At 37.9% G+C, this 14554-nt stretch overlaps 1 protein-coding gene across 1 annotated transcript in view; it reads left to right on the top strand.

Moving 5' to 3' along the window:
• The window catches only part of CNTN5 (contactin 5), a 1335093-nt gene that overhangs the window by 1234391 nt on the left and 86148 nt on the right, over positions 1-14554 (top strand). The window contains exon 17 of the mRNA XM_024347391.2: positions 2974-3132. Coding sequence (XP_024203159.1) covers positions 2974-3132 — 159 coding nt within the window. The remainder of the gene's footprint in view (positions 1-2973; positions 3133-14554) is intronic.

Below are 14554 nucleotides of genomic sequence, written 5' to 3' on the forward strand. Positions count from 1 at the left end.
CAGACCTCTCTAAATAGCTAATTTGGACTTCTTCACAGAATGGCAATTTCCATGTAATTGGACTGACAACTGTCTTTTCCTATAAAAAGCATTCCAGGAAACCTGTGGTAAAGATGCAAAGCTTAACCTCAACTCAAAATTCACACACAGTCATTTCTACCATTGTCTGCTGGATCAAACAGTCACGGGCCAGCTCAGATTTAAGGAGGTGAAAAAATTGACTTCACCGTTCAATAGCAGAATGGCTTGCATATTCAGGGAGTAAAGGAAGTGATAGTGGCCACCTTATACACAGACAGACTCAAAGTGATTAATGCTTTCTTCAAATGCCATCTCTATCTCTACCACATAAAGTGTGGCTGTATGTGTTCCCTAACACATACTTTTTCTCTTTCTTTCTTCAGTTGAAGATACTTTCTAAATTAACAGTGAAAACAGTAAAGGTCTCTGTACTCCTTTCTTCCTTCCACAAATTAGGATTTACAATCACATCCAAATTTAAACCTCAGCTGTGCTGTTCCCTAGCAGAGTGATTTGAGCAAATAACTTCTCATTAGAATGAACTCTCTGATACCCAGTGCCTACCATAAAACTTAACATATAATAAGGTTATTGACCATTTATTATTATTTATTAACTAAGTAATCTCTTTGAGATTCTATTACCTCCTCTATGAAATGGGGATAACAATGCCCACCTCCCAGTGACGAAGAAGTAAATGAACAATTTAATGTTTGCAAACACTTAGTAAGCACCTTAATACAGTACAATACAGTGAGATTATCACAGCTATTCGTATTATTATAGTTAATATTCTTCTCACTATTATATCATTATAATGTATTGTAGATGCTCCTCTACATTCCTGTCACCACAGTCTAAAAACTTGTTAGACATCTTCTTCAACACCTGGATCTCATTTATTTTCTTTACCTTATCCTTAGTCGCTATTTTAGTGGCTTCAACACTGATATTGGGCAATGCAATAGACATATTTTTTCATAAATCCTAGACCTTATAAACCCTGTAATAATATTCTCAACTTTGCTTTAGATAAACAAAAACCAGCTTCTTACTCAAAACCACCCTACCTCTAAAATCACAAATCTGTCAATTTTCTCTTGCAACACAATTCCTACTCTTATATTTTCCTCCCATAACAATCCAGTCTCCTTGACTCCTTTTTTTTATTCTAGTCTGTCAGCCCCATTCTGGCTTCCTCTGACTTGACTCCATAGTTACCCACAGCATTGTCATATTTGATGATAAACAATATCAGAATTACAAACTCCCAAGCCTGAATGGTCCCTACTGACTGCTTTCCTGGTCTTGGTCCTGACTTTCCTATCTTTACTGAATTGGTCAGTTTCACTTCAAAATGATACCGTCTAACCAAATTTGAACTCTAGTACTATTCTAGAATCTTTGTATTTTCTCTTCATTGCATCCTTCCACTTTTATCATGTGCTATTCCAAAACTTTCCTGTTATCCTCCAGCCCCCATCTAATTTCCCGCAATCACCCTAACTCTTGTAGACAGTATTATATTCTTAAGTTTAAAAAATGAGTACCTTCCAAAATGAGTTCTCTCAACGTTTCCCCTTACCATCTCGAAAACTTTAATTATTTTGCTTCCTTCATTTATCTTAGAGGAAAAAATTGTCATTTCTTCTCAAGGTTTCCCTCTAGTCCTTTGCCCACAATTCCAACTTTCGGTCACCTTCCTGATAGAATAGTCTCTATCTTCTATATCTTTAGTCTCTTGCATCTGCTGGTGGTTCTTCTCAGGTAACAACAACAACAAAAAAGTTCATTCCTTATTTTCTAAAAATGTCATTTGCCCCAATGAGGCTTTTAAACTTTTTCTCCACCTTACTGAACCTGTATTGTTGATACTCTCTATTCAAAGGTCTTCACCAACTCCTCCATCTGTTCAGCATGCAACCATTTCTTAGCGTTTAGCTCATGTCTCTTAATCAACAAATCCAGAGAGCACTTGCTACATAAAGACCAACTCAGAAAATACTTAAAATACTTCAGTTTTTGAAATTCAAAATAAAGCATTATTGTGACTTTAATTGCCCATACTATGGAATGGAAGAACTGGCATTGCTTTGTAGCCACTAAAATATAAATACCTGTGCATTTTTAAAATACTATTCAAAATCACCACTAGAAATAAAAACACAATGGCACATTTCTCCTCAAATCTGATTATAATTGGTTCTTAAAGATGAAGTCCATATGCACACAGATTAGTCAATACTATTCTATACCATTCTTTCATAATCAAAAGGGAATTAATCCTCCTTTATTCACTACCTCCCCACTCCTACCAAGAAAAAAAGGAAGCTAATCATAGATCACAGTCTCCTTTGAACTCCCTACAGAACTTTATGTATGCCTCATGTCTGGCATATGTCCTTACCTTGTCTATACTATCATTATTTCAGAACCTTTTGCACCTCCCCTGTTAGAGTCTAAGCTATGTGTACTTGATAGTACACATCATAGGGCTTGTACATTGTATGTTCTCTGAACATGAACATTAGCTCTATCCACTTGTAGTATTTTAGTAAGGATGAGATTTTTTTTTGTCTCTGTAGCATTGCCTATCATTTTCTGTTGCTGCCTCTGTAAACTGATTGATTTCAGCAGCTGCATTTGATACTGGCATTCACATCTTTGTGTTTGTTTCTCATTATTTTTTCTTTTTCTATAAAATATAATGATAATTGGTAACTGCCTCTGGGCACAAAGTAGCAGAAAGAAATCAAATCTACAATTAAGTTTCCCCCAGAAATCCTAGACTCCAACTTGCATCCATGACTTTTTGTTGTCAATTTTAATTACTAAATTCATATTTCATTAAGATGATTACATAGTTGGATATGCTACATATGGGAAATATAATTTCTCATGGCTCCTGATAATAATTTGTGCTTAACTTTATCCATTGCCTTTGACCTATAGGACCCCCAGGCCCACCTGGGATAGTAATTGTTGAGGAAATAACCGAAAGTTCGGCCACACTGTCCTGGAGTCCAGCAGCTGACAACCACAGCCCAATCTCCTCCTACAACCTTCAAGCTCGCAGCCCATTTTCCCTGGGCTGGCAAACAGTAAAGACAGGTAAGAGGCACTAAAGCAACATCAGATATAACCAGAGTGGCCTTCTATCTCATAAGCTATATTTGGCTAAGGTCTTACTATGATTTTTTTGGATTCTGAAATCTCTTTGTTATTTATTACAATATTGACAACTCTTTGCTTCTTTTTATGAACCTGAGAAGAGCAAGGTACCTTGCTTTCCTCTTTTCAGTTCCCAAAGAGGAACTATATCATGTTGGCTTATTTGTTTGTTGAAATAACCTTAAACTCACATATAAGTTGCAAAAATAGTACAGAGTTCCTGTGGACCCACTCCCCAGCTTCCTGCCATGATAAAATCTTACATAACCATAGTACAATTACCAAATCAGGAGATGATGTTGGTGAATTGATGTTAACTAAAATTCAGACCTTATTAGGATCTCACTAGTTTTGATATGCACTTGTTTTAGCGTGTACTTATATGAGATTCTATGAAATTTTATTATGTAGACTCAAGTAACCTTCGAGACAATCAGGATATAGATCAGTTTCATTAGCTCAGTTCCTTTTGCTACTCCTTTCTAGTCATACATCTCTTTTATTTATAAAAAGAAAATCTATTCAGCTGGCAAGATGGCTGAATAGGAAGAGCTCTGGTGTGCAGTTCCCAGTGAGATCAACGCAGAAGGTGGGTGATTTCTGCATTTCCAATTGAGGTACTAAGCTCATCTCATTGGGACTGGTTAGACAGTGGGTGCAGCCCATGGAGGGCAAGCTGAAGCAGCGTGGGGCATTGCCTCACCCAGGAAGCATAAGGGGTCGGAGAATTCCCTCCCCTAGCCAAGGGAAGCTGTGAGAGACTGTGTCATGAGGAACAGTGCACACCAGCCCAGATACTACACTTTTCTCAGAGTCTTCACAACCCACAGACCAGGAGATTCCCTCAGGTGCCTATGGCACCAGGGCCCTGGGTTTCAAGCAGAAAACTGGGAAGCCATTTGGGCAGACATCCAGCTAGCTGCAGGAGTGTTTTTTCATACCCCAGCTGTGCCTGGAACGCCAGTGAGACAGAACATTCACTCCCCTACAAAGGGGGCTGAGGCCAGAGAGCCAAGTGGTCTAGCTCAGCAGATCCCACCCCCATGGAGCCCAGCAAGCTATAAGATCCACGAAATACTCAACAATCTGAAGTCGACCTGGGATGCTTGAGCTTGGTCAGGGGAGGGGTGTCCACCATTACTGAGGATTGAGTTGGTGGTTTACCCTTACAGTGTAAACAAAGCCACCTGGAAGTCTGCAATGAGCAGAGCCCACCGCAGCTCAGCAAAGCTGCTGTAGCCAGACTGCCTCTCTAGATTCCTCCTCTCTGGGCAGGGCATCTCTGAAAGAAAGGCAACAGCCCCAGTCAGGGGCTTACAGATAAAACTCCCATCTCCCTGGGACAGAGCACCAGGGGGAAGGGGCAGCTGTGGGCACGGCTTCATCAGACTTAAACGTTCCTGCCTGCCAGCTCTGAAGAGAGCAGCAGATCTCCCAGTGCGGCGCTCAAGCCCTGCTAAGGGACAGACTGCCTCCTCAAGTGGGTCCCTGACCCCTGTGCCTCCTGACTGGGACACAACTCCCAGCAGGGAGTTGTGACCGACACCTCATAAAGGAGAGCTCTGGCTGGCATCTGGTGGGTGCACCTATGGGACTAAGCTTCGAGGAAGAAACAGGCAGCAATCTTTGTTGTCCTGCACCCTCTGCTGGTGATACCCAGGCAAACTGGGTCTGAAGTGGACCTCCAGCAAACTCCAGCAGACCTGCAGCAGAGGGACCTGACTGTTAGAAGGAAAACTAACAAACAGAAAGGAATAGCATCAACATTAACAAAAAGGATGTCCACACAGAAACCCCATCCAAAGGTCACCAACATCAAAGACCAAAGATAGATAAATCCATGAAGATGAGGAAAAAACAGCACAAAAAGGCTGAAAATTCCAAAAACCAGAACACCTCTTCTCCTCCAAAGGATCACAACTCCTCGCCAGCAAGGGAACAAAACTGGACGGAGAATGAATATGATGAATTGACAGAAGCAGGCTTCAGAAGGTGGGTAATAACAAACTCCTCCAAGCTAAAGGAGCATGTTCTAACCCAATGCAAGGAAGCTAAGAACCCTGAAAAAAGGTTAGATGGATTACTAAGTAAAATAACCAGTTTAGAGAAGAACATAAATGACCTGATGGAACTGAAAAACACAGCACGAGGACTTTGTGAAGCATACAGAAGTATCAATAGCCAAATCAATCAAGCTGAAGAAAGGATATCAGAAATTGAAGATCAACTTAATGAAATAAAGTGTGAAGACAAGATTAGAGAAAAAAGAATGAAAAGGAACAAACAAAGCCTCCAACAAATATGGGACTATGTGAAAAGACCAAATATACGTTTGACTGGTGTACCTGAAAGTGACAGGGAGATGGGAACCAAGTTGTAAAACACTCTTAGGGATATTATCCAGGAGAACTTCCCCAACCTAGCAAGACAGGCCAACATTCAAATTCAGGAAATAGAGAGAACACCACAAAGATACTCCTCGAGAAGAGAAACCCCAAGACACATAATCATCAGATTCACCAAGGTTGAAATGAAGGAAAAAATGTTATGGGCAGCCAGAGAGAAATGTCAGGTTACTCACAAAGGGAAGCCCATCAGACTAACAGTGGATCTCTCAGCAGAAACTCTACAAGCCAGAAGAGAGTGGGGGCCAACATTCAACATTCATCATTCTTAAAGACAAGAATTTTAAACCCAGAATTTCATATCCAGCCAAACTAAGCTTTATAAGCAAAGGAGAAGTAAAATCCTTTACAGATAAGCAAATGCTGAGAGATGTTGTCACCACCAGGCCTGCCTTACAAGAGATCCTGAAGGAAGCACTCAATATGGAAAGGAAAAAACCCATACAGCCTCTGCAAAAACATACCAAATTGTAAAGACCATCAACACTATGAAGAAGCTGCATCAACTAACCGGCAAAATAACCAGCTAGCATCATAATAACAGGATCAAATTTACACATAACAATATTAACCTTAAATATAAATGGGCTAAATGCCCCAGTTAAAAGACACAGACTGGCAAATTGGATAAAGAGTCAAGACCCATCAGTGTGCTGTATTCAGGAGACCCATCTCACGTGCAAAGTCACACATAGGCTCAAAATAAAGGGATGGAGAAAGATTTACCAAGCAAATGAAAAGCAAAAAAAAGCAGGGGTTGCAATCCTAGTCTCTGATAAAACAGACTTTAAACCAACAAAGATCAAAAAAGACAAAGAAGGGTATTACATAATGGTAAAGGTATCAATGCAAAAAGAAGAGCTAACTATCCTAAATATATATGCACCCAATACAGGAGCACCCAGATTCATAAAGCAAGTCCTTAGAGATCTACCAAGAGACTTAGACTCCCACACAATAATAGTGGGAGACTTTAACACCCCACTATCAGTATTGGACAGACGAACAAGACAGAAAATTAACAAGGATATTCAGGACTTGAACTCAGCTCTGGACCAAGCAGACCTAATAAACATCTACAGAACTCTCCACCCCAAATCAACAAATGTACATTTTTCTCAGCATCACATCACATTTATTCTAAAATTGACCACATAATTGGAAGTAAAACACTCCTCAACAAATGCAAAATAATGGAAGTAATAACAAACAGTCTCTCACACCACAGTGCAGTCAAACTAGAACTCAGGATTGAGAAACTCACTCGAAACCACACAACTACATGGAAACTGAAAAACCTGCTCCTGAATGACTGCTCGGTAAATAATGAAATTAAGGCAGAAATAAATAAGTTCTTTGAAATCAATGAGAACAAAGAGACAACATACTAGAATCTCTGGGACACATTTAAAGCAGTGTTTAGAAGGAAATTTATAGCACTAAATGCCCACCGGAGAAAGCGGGAAAGATCTAAATTCGACACCCTAAAATCACAATTAAAAGAACTAGAGAAGTCATAGCAAACAAATTCAAAAGCTAGCAGAAGACAAGAAATAACTAAGACCACAATAGAAATGAAGGAGATAGAGAAACAAAACCCTTCAAAAAATCAATGAATCCAGGAGCTGGTGTTTTGAAAAGATTAACAAAATAGATAAACCACTAGCCAGACTAATAAAGAAGAAAAGAGAGAAGAATCAAATAGACACAATAAAAAATGATAAAGGGGATATCACTACTGATCCCACAGAAATACAAACTACCACCAGAGAATACTGTAAACACCTCTATGCAAATACACTAGAAAATCTAGAAGAAATGGATAAACTCCAGGACATCTATACCCTCCCAAGAATAAACCAAGAAGAATTTGAATCCCTGAATAAACCAATAACAAGTTCTGAAACTGAGGAAGTAATTAATAGCCTACCAACCAAAAGAAGCCCAGGACCAGACAGATTCACAGCCTATTTCTACCAGAGGTACAAAGAGGAGCTGGTACCATTCCTTCTGAAACTATTCCAAACATTAGAGAAAGAGGGACTCCTCCCTAACTCATTTTAAGAGGCCAACATCATCCTGATACCAAAACCTGGCAAAGGCACAACAAAAAAAGAAAATTTCAGGCCAATATCCCTGATGAATATCACTGGGAGAATCCTCAATAAAATACTGGCAAATCAAATCCAGCAGCACATCAAAAAGCTTATCCAAAATGATCAAGTCAGCTTCATCCCTGGGATTCAAGGCTGGTTCAACATATGCAGATCAATAAACATAATCCATCACATAAACAGAATCAATGACAAAAACCACATGATTATCTCAATAGATGCAGAAAAGGACTTTAATAAAATTCAACAATGCTTCATGCTAAAAACTCTCAATGAAATAGGTACTGATGGAACATATCTCAAAATAGTAAGAGTTATTTAGGATAAACACACAGCTAATATCATACTAAATGGGCAAAAACTGGAAGCATCCCCTTTGAAAACTGGCACAAGACAAGGATGCCCTCCATCCCCATTTCTATTAAAAATAGTATCGGAAGTTTTGGCCAGGGCAATCAGGCAAGAGAAAGAAATAAAGGGTATTCAAATAGGAAGAGAGGAAGTAAAATTGTCTCTGTTTACACATGAGATGATGGTATATTTAGAAAACCCCATTGCCTCAGCCCAAAACCTCCTTAAGCTGATAAGCAACTTCAGCAAACTTTCAGGATACAAAAATCAATGGGCAAAAATTACAAGCCTTCATATATACCAATAATAGACAAACAGAGAGCCAAATCATGAGTGAACTCCCATTCACAATTGCCACAAACAGAATAAAATACCTATGAATAGAACTTACAAGGGATGTGAAGGACCTCTTCAAAGAGAACTACAAACTACTGCTCCAGGAAATAAGAGAGGACACAAACAAATGGAAAAACATTCCATGCTCTTGGATAGGAAGAATCAATATCATGAAAACTGCCATACTTCCCAAAGTAATTAATAGATTCAATGCTCTCCTCATCAAGCTATCATTGACTTTCTTCACAGAATTATAAAAAACTATTTTAATTTTCACGTGGAACCAAAAAAGAGCCCGCATAGCCAAGACAATCCTAAGCAAAAAGAACAAACCTGGAGGCATCACGCTACCTGAACTCAAACTCTACTATAAGGCTACAGTAACCAAAACAGCATTGTACTGGTACCAAAACAGAGATACCGACCAATGGAGCAGAACAGAGACCTCAGAAGTAACACTACACATGTAAAACTATCTGATCTTTGACAAACCTGACATAAACAAGAAATGGGGAAAGGATTCCCTATTTAATAAATGTTATTGGGAAAACTGACTAGCTATATGCAGAAAACAGCAACTGGACCCCTTCCTTACACCTTATACAAAAATTAACTCAAGATGGATTAAAGACGTAAACGTAAGACCTAAAACCATAAAAACCCTGGAAGAAAACCTAGGCAATACCATTCAGGACATAGGCATGGGCAAAAACTTCATGACTAAAACACCAAAAGCAATGGCAACAAAAGCCAAAATTGACAAATGGGATCTAATTAAACTAAAGATCTTCTGCACAGTGAAAGAAACTATCATCGTAGTGAACAGCCAACCTACAGAATGGGAGAAAATTTTTGCAATCTATCCATCTGACAAAGGGCTAATATCCAGAATCTACAAAGAACTTAAACAAATTTACAAGAAAAAAACAACCCCATCAAAAAGTGGGCAAAGGATATGAACAGACACTTCTCCAAAAGAAGACATTTATGCAGCCAACAAACTTATGAAAAAAAGCTCATCATCACTGGTCATTAGGGAAATGTAAATCAAAACCACAAAACCATCTCATGCCAGTTAGAATGGCGATCATTAAAAAGTCAGGAAACAACAGATGCTGGAGAGGATGTGCAGAAATAGGAATACTTTTACATTGTTGATGGGAGTGTAAATTAGTTCAACCTTTGTGGAGGACAGTGTGGTGATTCCTCAAGGATATAGAACTGGAAATATCATTTAACCCAGCAATCCTATTACTGGGTATATATCCAGAGGATTATAAATCACTGTACTATAAAGACACATGAACACGTATGTTTACTGCAGCACTATTCACAATAGCAAAGACTTGGAACCAACCCAAATGCCCATCAATGATAGCCTGGATGAAGAAAATGTGGCACATATATGCCATGGAATACTATGCAGCCATAAAAAAGGATGAGTTCATGTCCTTTGCAAGGACATGGATGAAGCTGGAAACCATCATTCTCAGCAAACTAACACAGGAACAGAAACCAAACACCACATGTTCTCACTCATAAGTGGAAGTTGAACAAGGAGAACACATGCACACAGGGAGGGGAGCATTACACACTGGGGCCTGCCAGGGAGTGGGGTCCTAGGGGAGGAATAGCATTAGGAGAAATACCTAATGTAGATGACGGGTTGATGGGTGCAGCAAACCACCATGGCATGTGTATACCTATGTAACAAACCTGCACGTTCTGCACATGTATCCCAGAACAAAGTATAATAAAAAAAAGAAAATCTGATATAAAATTACACTGCACAGCATTTTAATGCCTACTTCCAAGATGTTTGCATTATAGTTGCAGTATTTTAAAAATTTTTTCATCTCTAATCATTTTCTTTTCATTTTACAACTTCCCATATCTCTCCAAATGTGGCTGTCCAGCAGGGATATGTAAAATCACACTTACTGGATAGTTACTAGACACTTATTTAACATATTGGTATTTGAAAAGTGTACAGTAAGTCTACAGAAGAGAATCTTTAGAAGCAATTGTCCATACTGAGTAACAACTGTATTTTTGTTTTAAAGTCTAATGACCTCTATTGACCTGTTTCCAAATTAAATATAGAAATCAGTAAAATATTTGCACGCAGTAATCTTAAAACTCAGCCAGAATATTATGAGGGTAAAGTGGTTCATTTTATTGTGTAGGTAAATGAAATTTGAGTTTTTGTATGAAACACTGTAATATCAGAAGGAGAAAGTTTGTTTATCTATATGCAGAATTTAATCCAGAATTTATTTGATATTTAGGCTCCTGCATTAAGTTAGACCTCAGTTTGATCATTATGGTGTCTATAAACATATTTATTATGCATATATACATATTTATTTTGTATTATAGATAATTGCTCATATCAGCCTCATTCCTGGATCCATTATAACCCTGTGATGCCTTTAAAGACCTCAAAATTGGAGAATTTCTAGGTATGGTAGTTAATTCAGGAAGGACACATTTAAACCACATGAGCAGATTTACTCAAAAATTCTTATAACCTTCACCCCTGTGCTTCAATCTTATTCTTAGTATGACAGCTTAAATCTTTGGCTCTGCAGCCAGGAAATGACCTCACCTTCAGATCTGGTGTTGTGCACTCATCTAATTCATCCTCTTGCCTACAGCCATGCTCCCTGTCTGCTCTTGCCACACTATCCATGCAACTTACTTTTGGAGAAGTTTTCCTTGTGGATACATTGCAATACATGTGTGTTTTACTACTCATCCTATGCCCATAGCAATCCAGTACCTATCTTCTACCTGCTACATCCATGCTTCGCTAGTTACACTTATGTTCTGATTCTCACCTCTGGTTTTCTTTCTCAGTTCACCTGTTTTTACTTTTTGTTTATATATATACATATGTGTGTATATATATATATGTATATAAAAACATACATAATCATGTATGTGGAGGATTTAGGCATTTGAATTATTTTTGTGTTTGTTTTAGAAGTCCCTACTGTAAAGTTGCATCTTTATCTTTCTAATATTATTTGAATGCTAGAAATATTTTTAAATTTTTATTTTACTTTAAGTTCTGCAATACATGTGCAGAACGTGCAGGTTTGTTACACAGGTATATGTGTGTCATGGTGGTCTGCTGCGCCTATCAACCTGTCATCTAGGTTTTAAGGCCCACATGCATTAGGTGTTTGTCCTGATGCTCTCTCCTCCCCTCATCCCCTGACAGGCCCCAGTATGTGTTGTTTCTCTCCCTGTGTCCATGTGTCCTCATTTTTCAGTTCCCACTTATCAGGGAGAACATGTGGTGTTTGGTTTTCTGTTCCTGTGTTAGTTTGTCGAGGATGATGGCTTCCAGTTTCATCCATGTCCTGGCAAAGGATGTGAACTCATTCTTTTTTAATGACTACATAATACTCCATGGTGTGTATGTGCCACATTTCCTTTATCCAGTCTATTATTTACGGGCATTTGGGTTGCTTCCATTTCTCTGCTAATGTAAATAGTGCTGCAATAAACATATGTGTACATGTATCTTTATAGTAGAACGATTTGTATTCCTTTGGGTATGTACCCAGTAATGGGATTGCTGGGTCAAATGGTATTTCTGGTTCTAGATCCTTGAGAAATCACCACACTGTCTTCCCCAAGGGTTGAACTAATTTACATTCCCACCAACAGTATAAAAGTGTTCCTATTTCTCCACAGCCTCACCAACATCTGTTTTTTCTTGACTTTTTAGTAATCGCCATTCTGACTGGCATGAGATGGTAACTCATTGTAGTTCTGATTTGCATTTCTGTAATGATAAGTGATGTTGTGGGGTTTTTTTATATGTTTTTTGGCCACATAAATGTCTTTTTTTGAGAAGTGTTTGCTCATATCCTTTGCCCACTTTTTGATGGTGATATTTTTCAGAGTTCTTTTTTAATTCAATTCAGCAAGAACAACACTTCTAAAAACCCTAGAATTGTGCTGTACTTATACAAAAGTTTTCCTTCAGAAAACGATTTCTGCAAGTGATCAACTGTATTTACCCTTCATGGTGCCAGGGCTCTCACTAGATGTGTCCTCTTCTAACTCATTTCTCCAAAACGCACCATTAATTGCAGCTATTGGCAGAGGCATGCTGTCCTCAGAGAAAGCCTGATGAGGAGCTGTCCACAAGGTTTGCAGGCTCCAAAATAGCTCTTTTAGATGCTTCCTGGTTTTAGTACCATGCTCATTCTCACAATTTCTTTCATGCCTGTGATGGGGAAATAAGTCTGTCTGGAGCCACACCAGCTCCACTGGGTCATGGGCCTTTTGGTTTCATAGTTGCTCCCTCATTCTAAATTAATTTCAGTCAAAATAAACTCTAATTTAACAATATCCATTAGAAAAAAAAATGAATCTGGAGTTTAAACTCGCTGACACAGTTAATGCAATTGATAATCTACTACTTGAAAAGCATTTAAAATATACCAAAATGAGCATAAAAAATAATGTCTCATTTTTGGCAAATGAAGTGAGAGGTTCCACATGAACCCTCTAGCTGAGCACATCTTGGATTTAACGTATGAATACTGCCTCCTGCAAATGAGACTAAAATGTAAATGGGAATAACGTGTTTATTTTGAAAAAAGTATGCAAACAGCCATAACAAATAGATCATCTCACTTGCAGACCTCTTTTCCACTCAAGCGAATGGCTTTTGACTTAGAAACCTGACTTTCTTTTTTATATTACTGAGAAGCATTAGCTGACATAGTTTTTGATTATGTCTACTTAGGAATATAAAATTGCCTATAATCATAGAATTCATTGGTCTTTGTTTACTTAACTCAGATATGCTTCTTAAATATTCTATCAGTGGATATGTCTTCTATCTGTGGATATGTTTTGCACAGATTGGTTACATTTTTCAACTGAACAGATTTATTTGGTATTTTATTAATTAAATTGGTGGCTGGATTTGGGTGGCTCATACTTGTGATCTCAGCACTTTGGGACATCCTGAGATGGGAGGATCACTTAGGGCCAGGAGATTGAGACGAGCCTGGACAACAGAAGGAGATCTTGTCTCAAAATAAACAGTCTTAGATGTGATTCTTTTGCTTGGAAAGGCAGTTCAAAAAGATGCTTTCCCTGAGTCAATATAAGGTATTCCACTGTCTTTCGTTGCTGTCATGTTCTCTCTGATGCACAATGTTTTCTTAAAAACCAAGTTGTCCCTAAAGTTCTGGAAATAATAACTTTATAAAAAGATGCTGCAAGACTTTTAAAATACTTACTTTGGTATAAATCCTCCATTATCCTTAATCTCCATAATATTGCATTTCAAATCAAAACCCTAATTGTATAAAAGAGAAAGTTTTTACTTTCTTTCATATTGCATTTTATTTCACCAAAAATACTAATACCTTCAATTAATACTTATAATTATTTTATATCTCTTACAAGCAACAGGGAATTTAGAATTTCCAAATCTTTTTTTTTTTTTTTTTCACTTTAAAGAGAGGAATGAAGGGTGGTGGAAAGGATATGGACTTGGAAAGGGAGTCTTTAAAATCTCTAGTTATGACCAAGAGGATATAAATATGCATAACTTTGGAAGGAAGACTATTTTTATATGTATTTTACATAAAGCTTATAATAATTACATCAAGATTCAAGCAGAATTAATTAATATTGCCAATTCTGATCACACTAGGCAATTTGAACTCTCATTCATTTAATAAAACTTTACCGAGCGCCTTTTAGGAAGTGTTCTAGGCACGTGCAGTATATCAATGAACAACACCAAATAAATAAATCCTTGCCCTTGTGAAGATTGTATTCTTATAGGTGAAGACAAACAATAAACAGAGAACATAATAAGAAAGTAAATTATGTAGTATCTTAGAAGTTGATGAGTACTATGGGGGAAAATAAATTAAATGGAGTAAGAGGAATCAGAAGTACTATGGTAGGGTCAGTGTCTCAGTCAACTCAGGCTGCTATAACAAAATTCCACAGACTGAGTGGATTAAACAACAGAAATTTACTTTATTACAGTTCTAGAGGTTGGGAGTTCCAACATCAAGTGGACTTCTTTGTTTTCACATGGATCACACACACACACACACACACACACACACACACACAGAAAGAGAGAGCGAGCAACTCAGGTGTCTCATC

The sequence above is a fragment of the Pan troglodytes genome, chromosome 9 (assembly GCF_028858775.2).
Source record: "Pan troglodytes isolate AG18354 chromosome 9, NHGRI_mPanTro3-v2.0_pri, whole genome shotgun sequence".
NCBI classification, from domain to species: Eukaryota; Metazoa; Chordata; class Mammalia; order Primates; family Hominidae; genus Pan; species Pan troglodytes.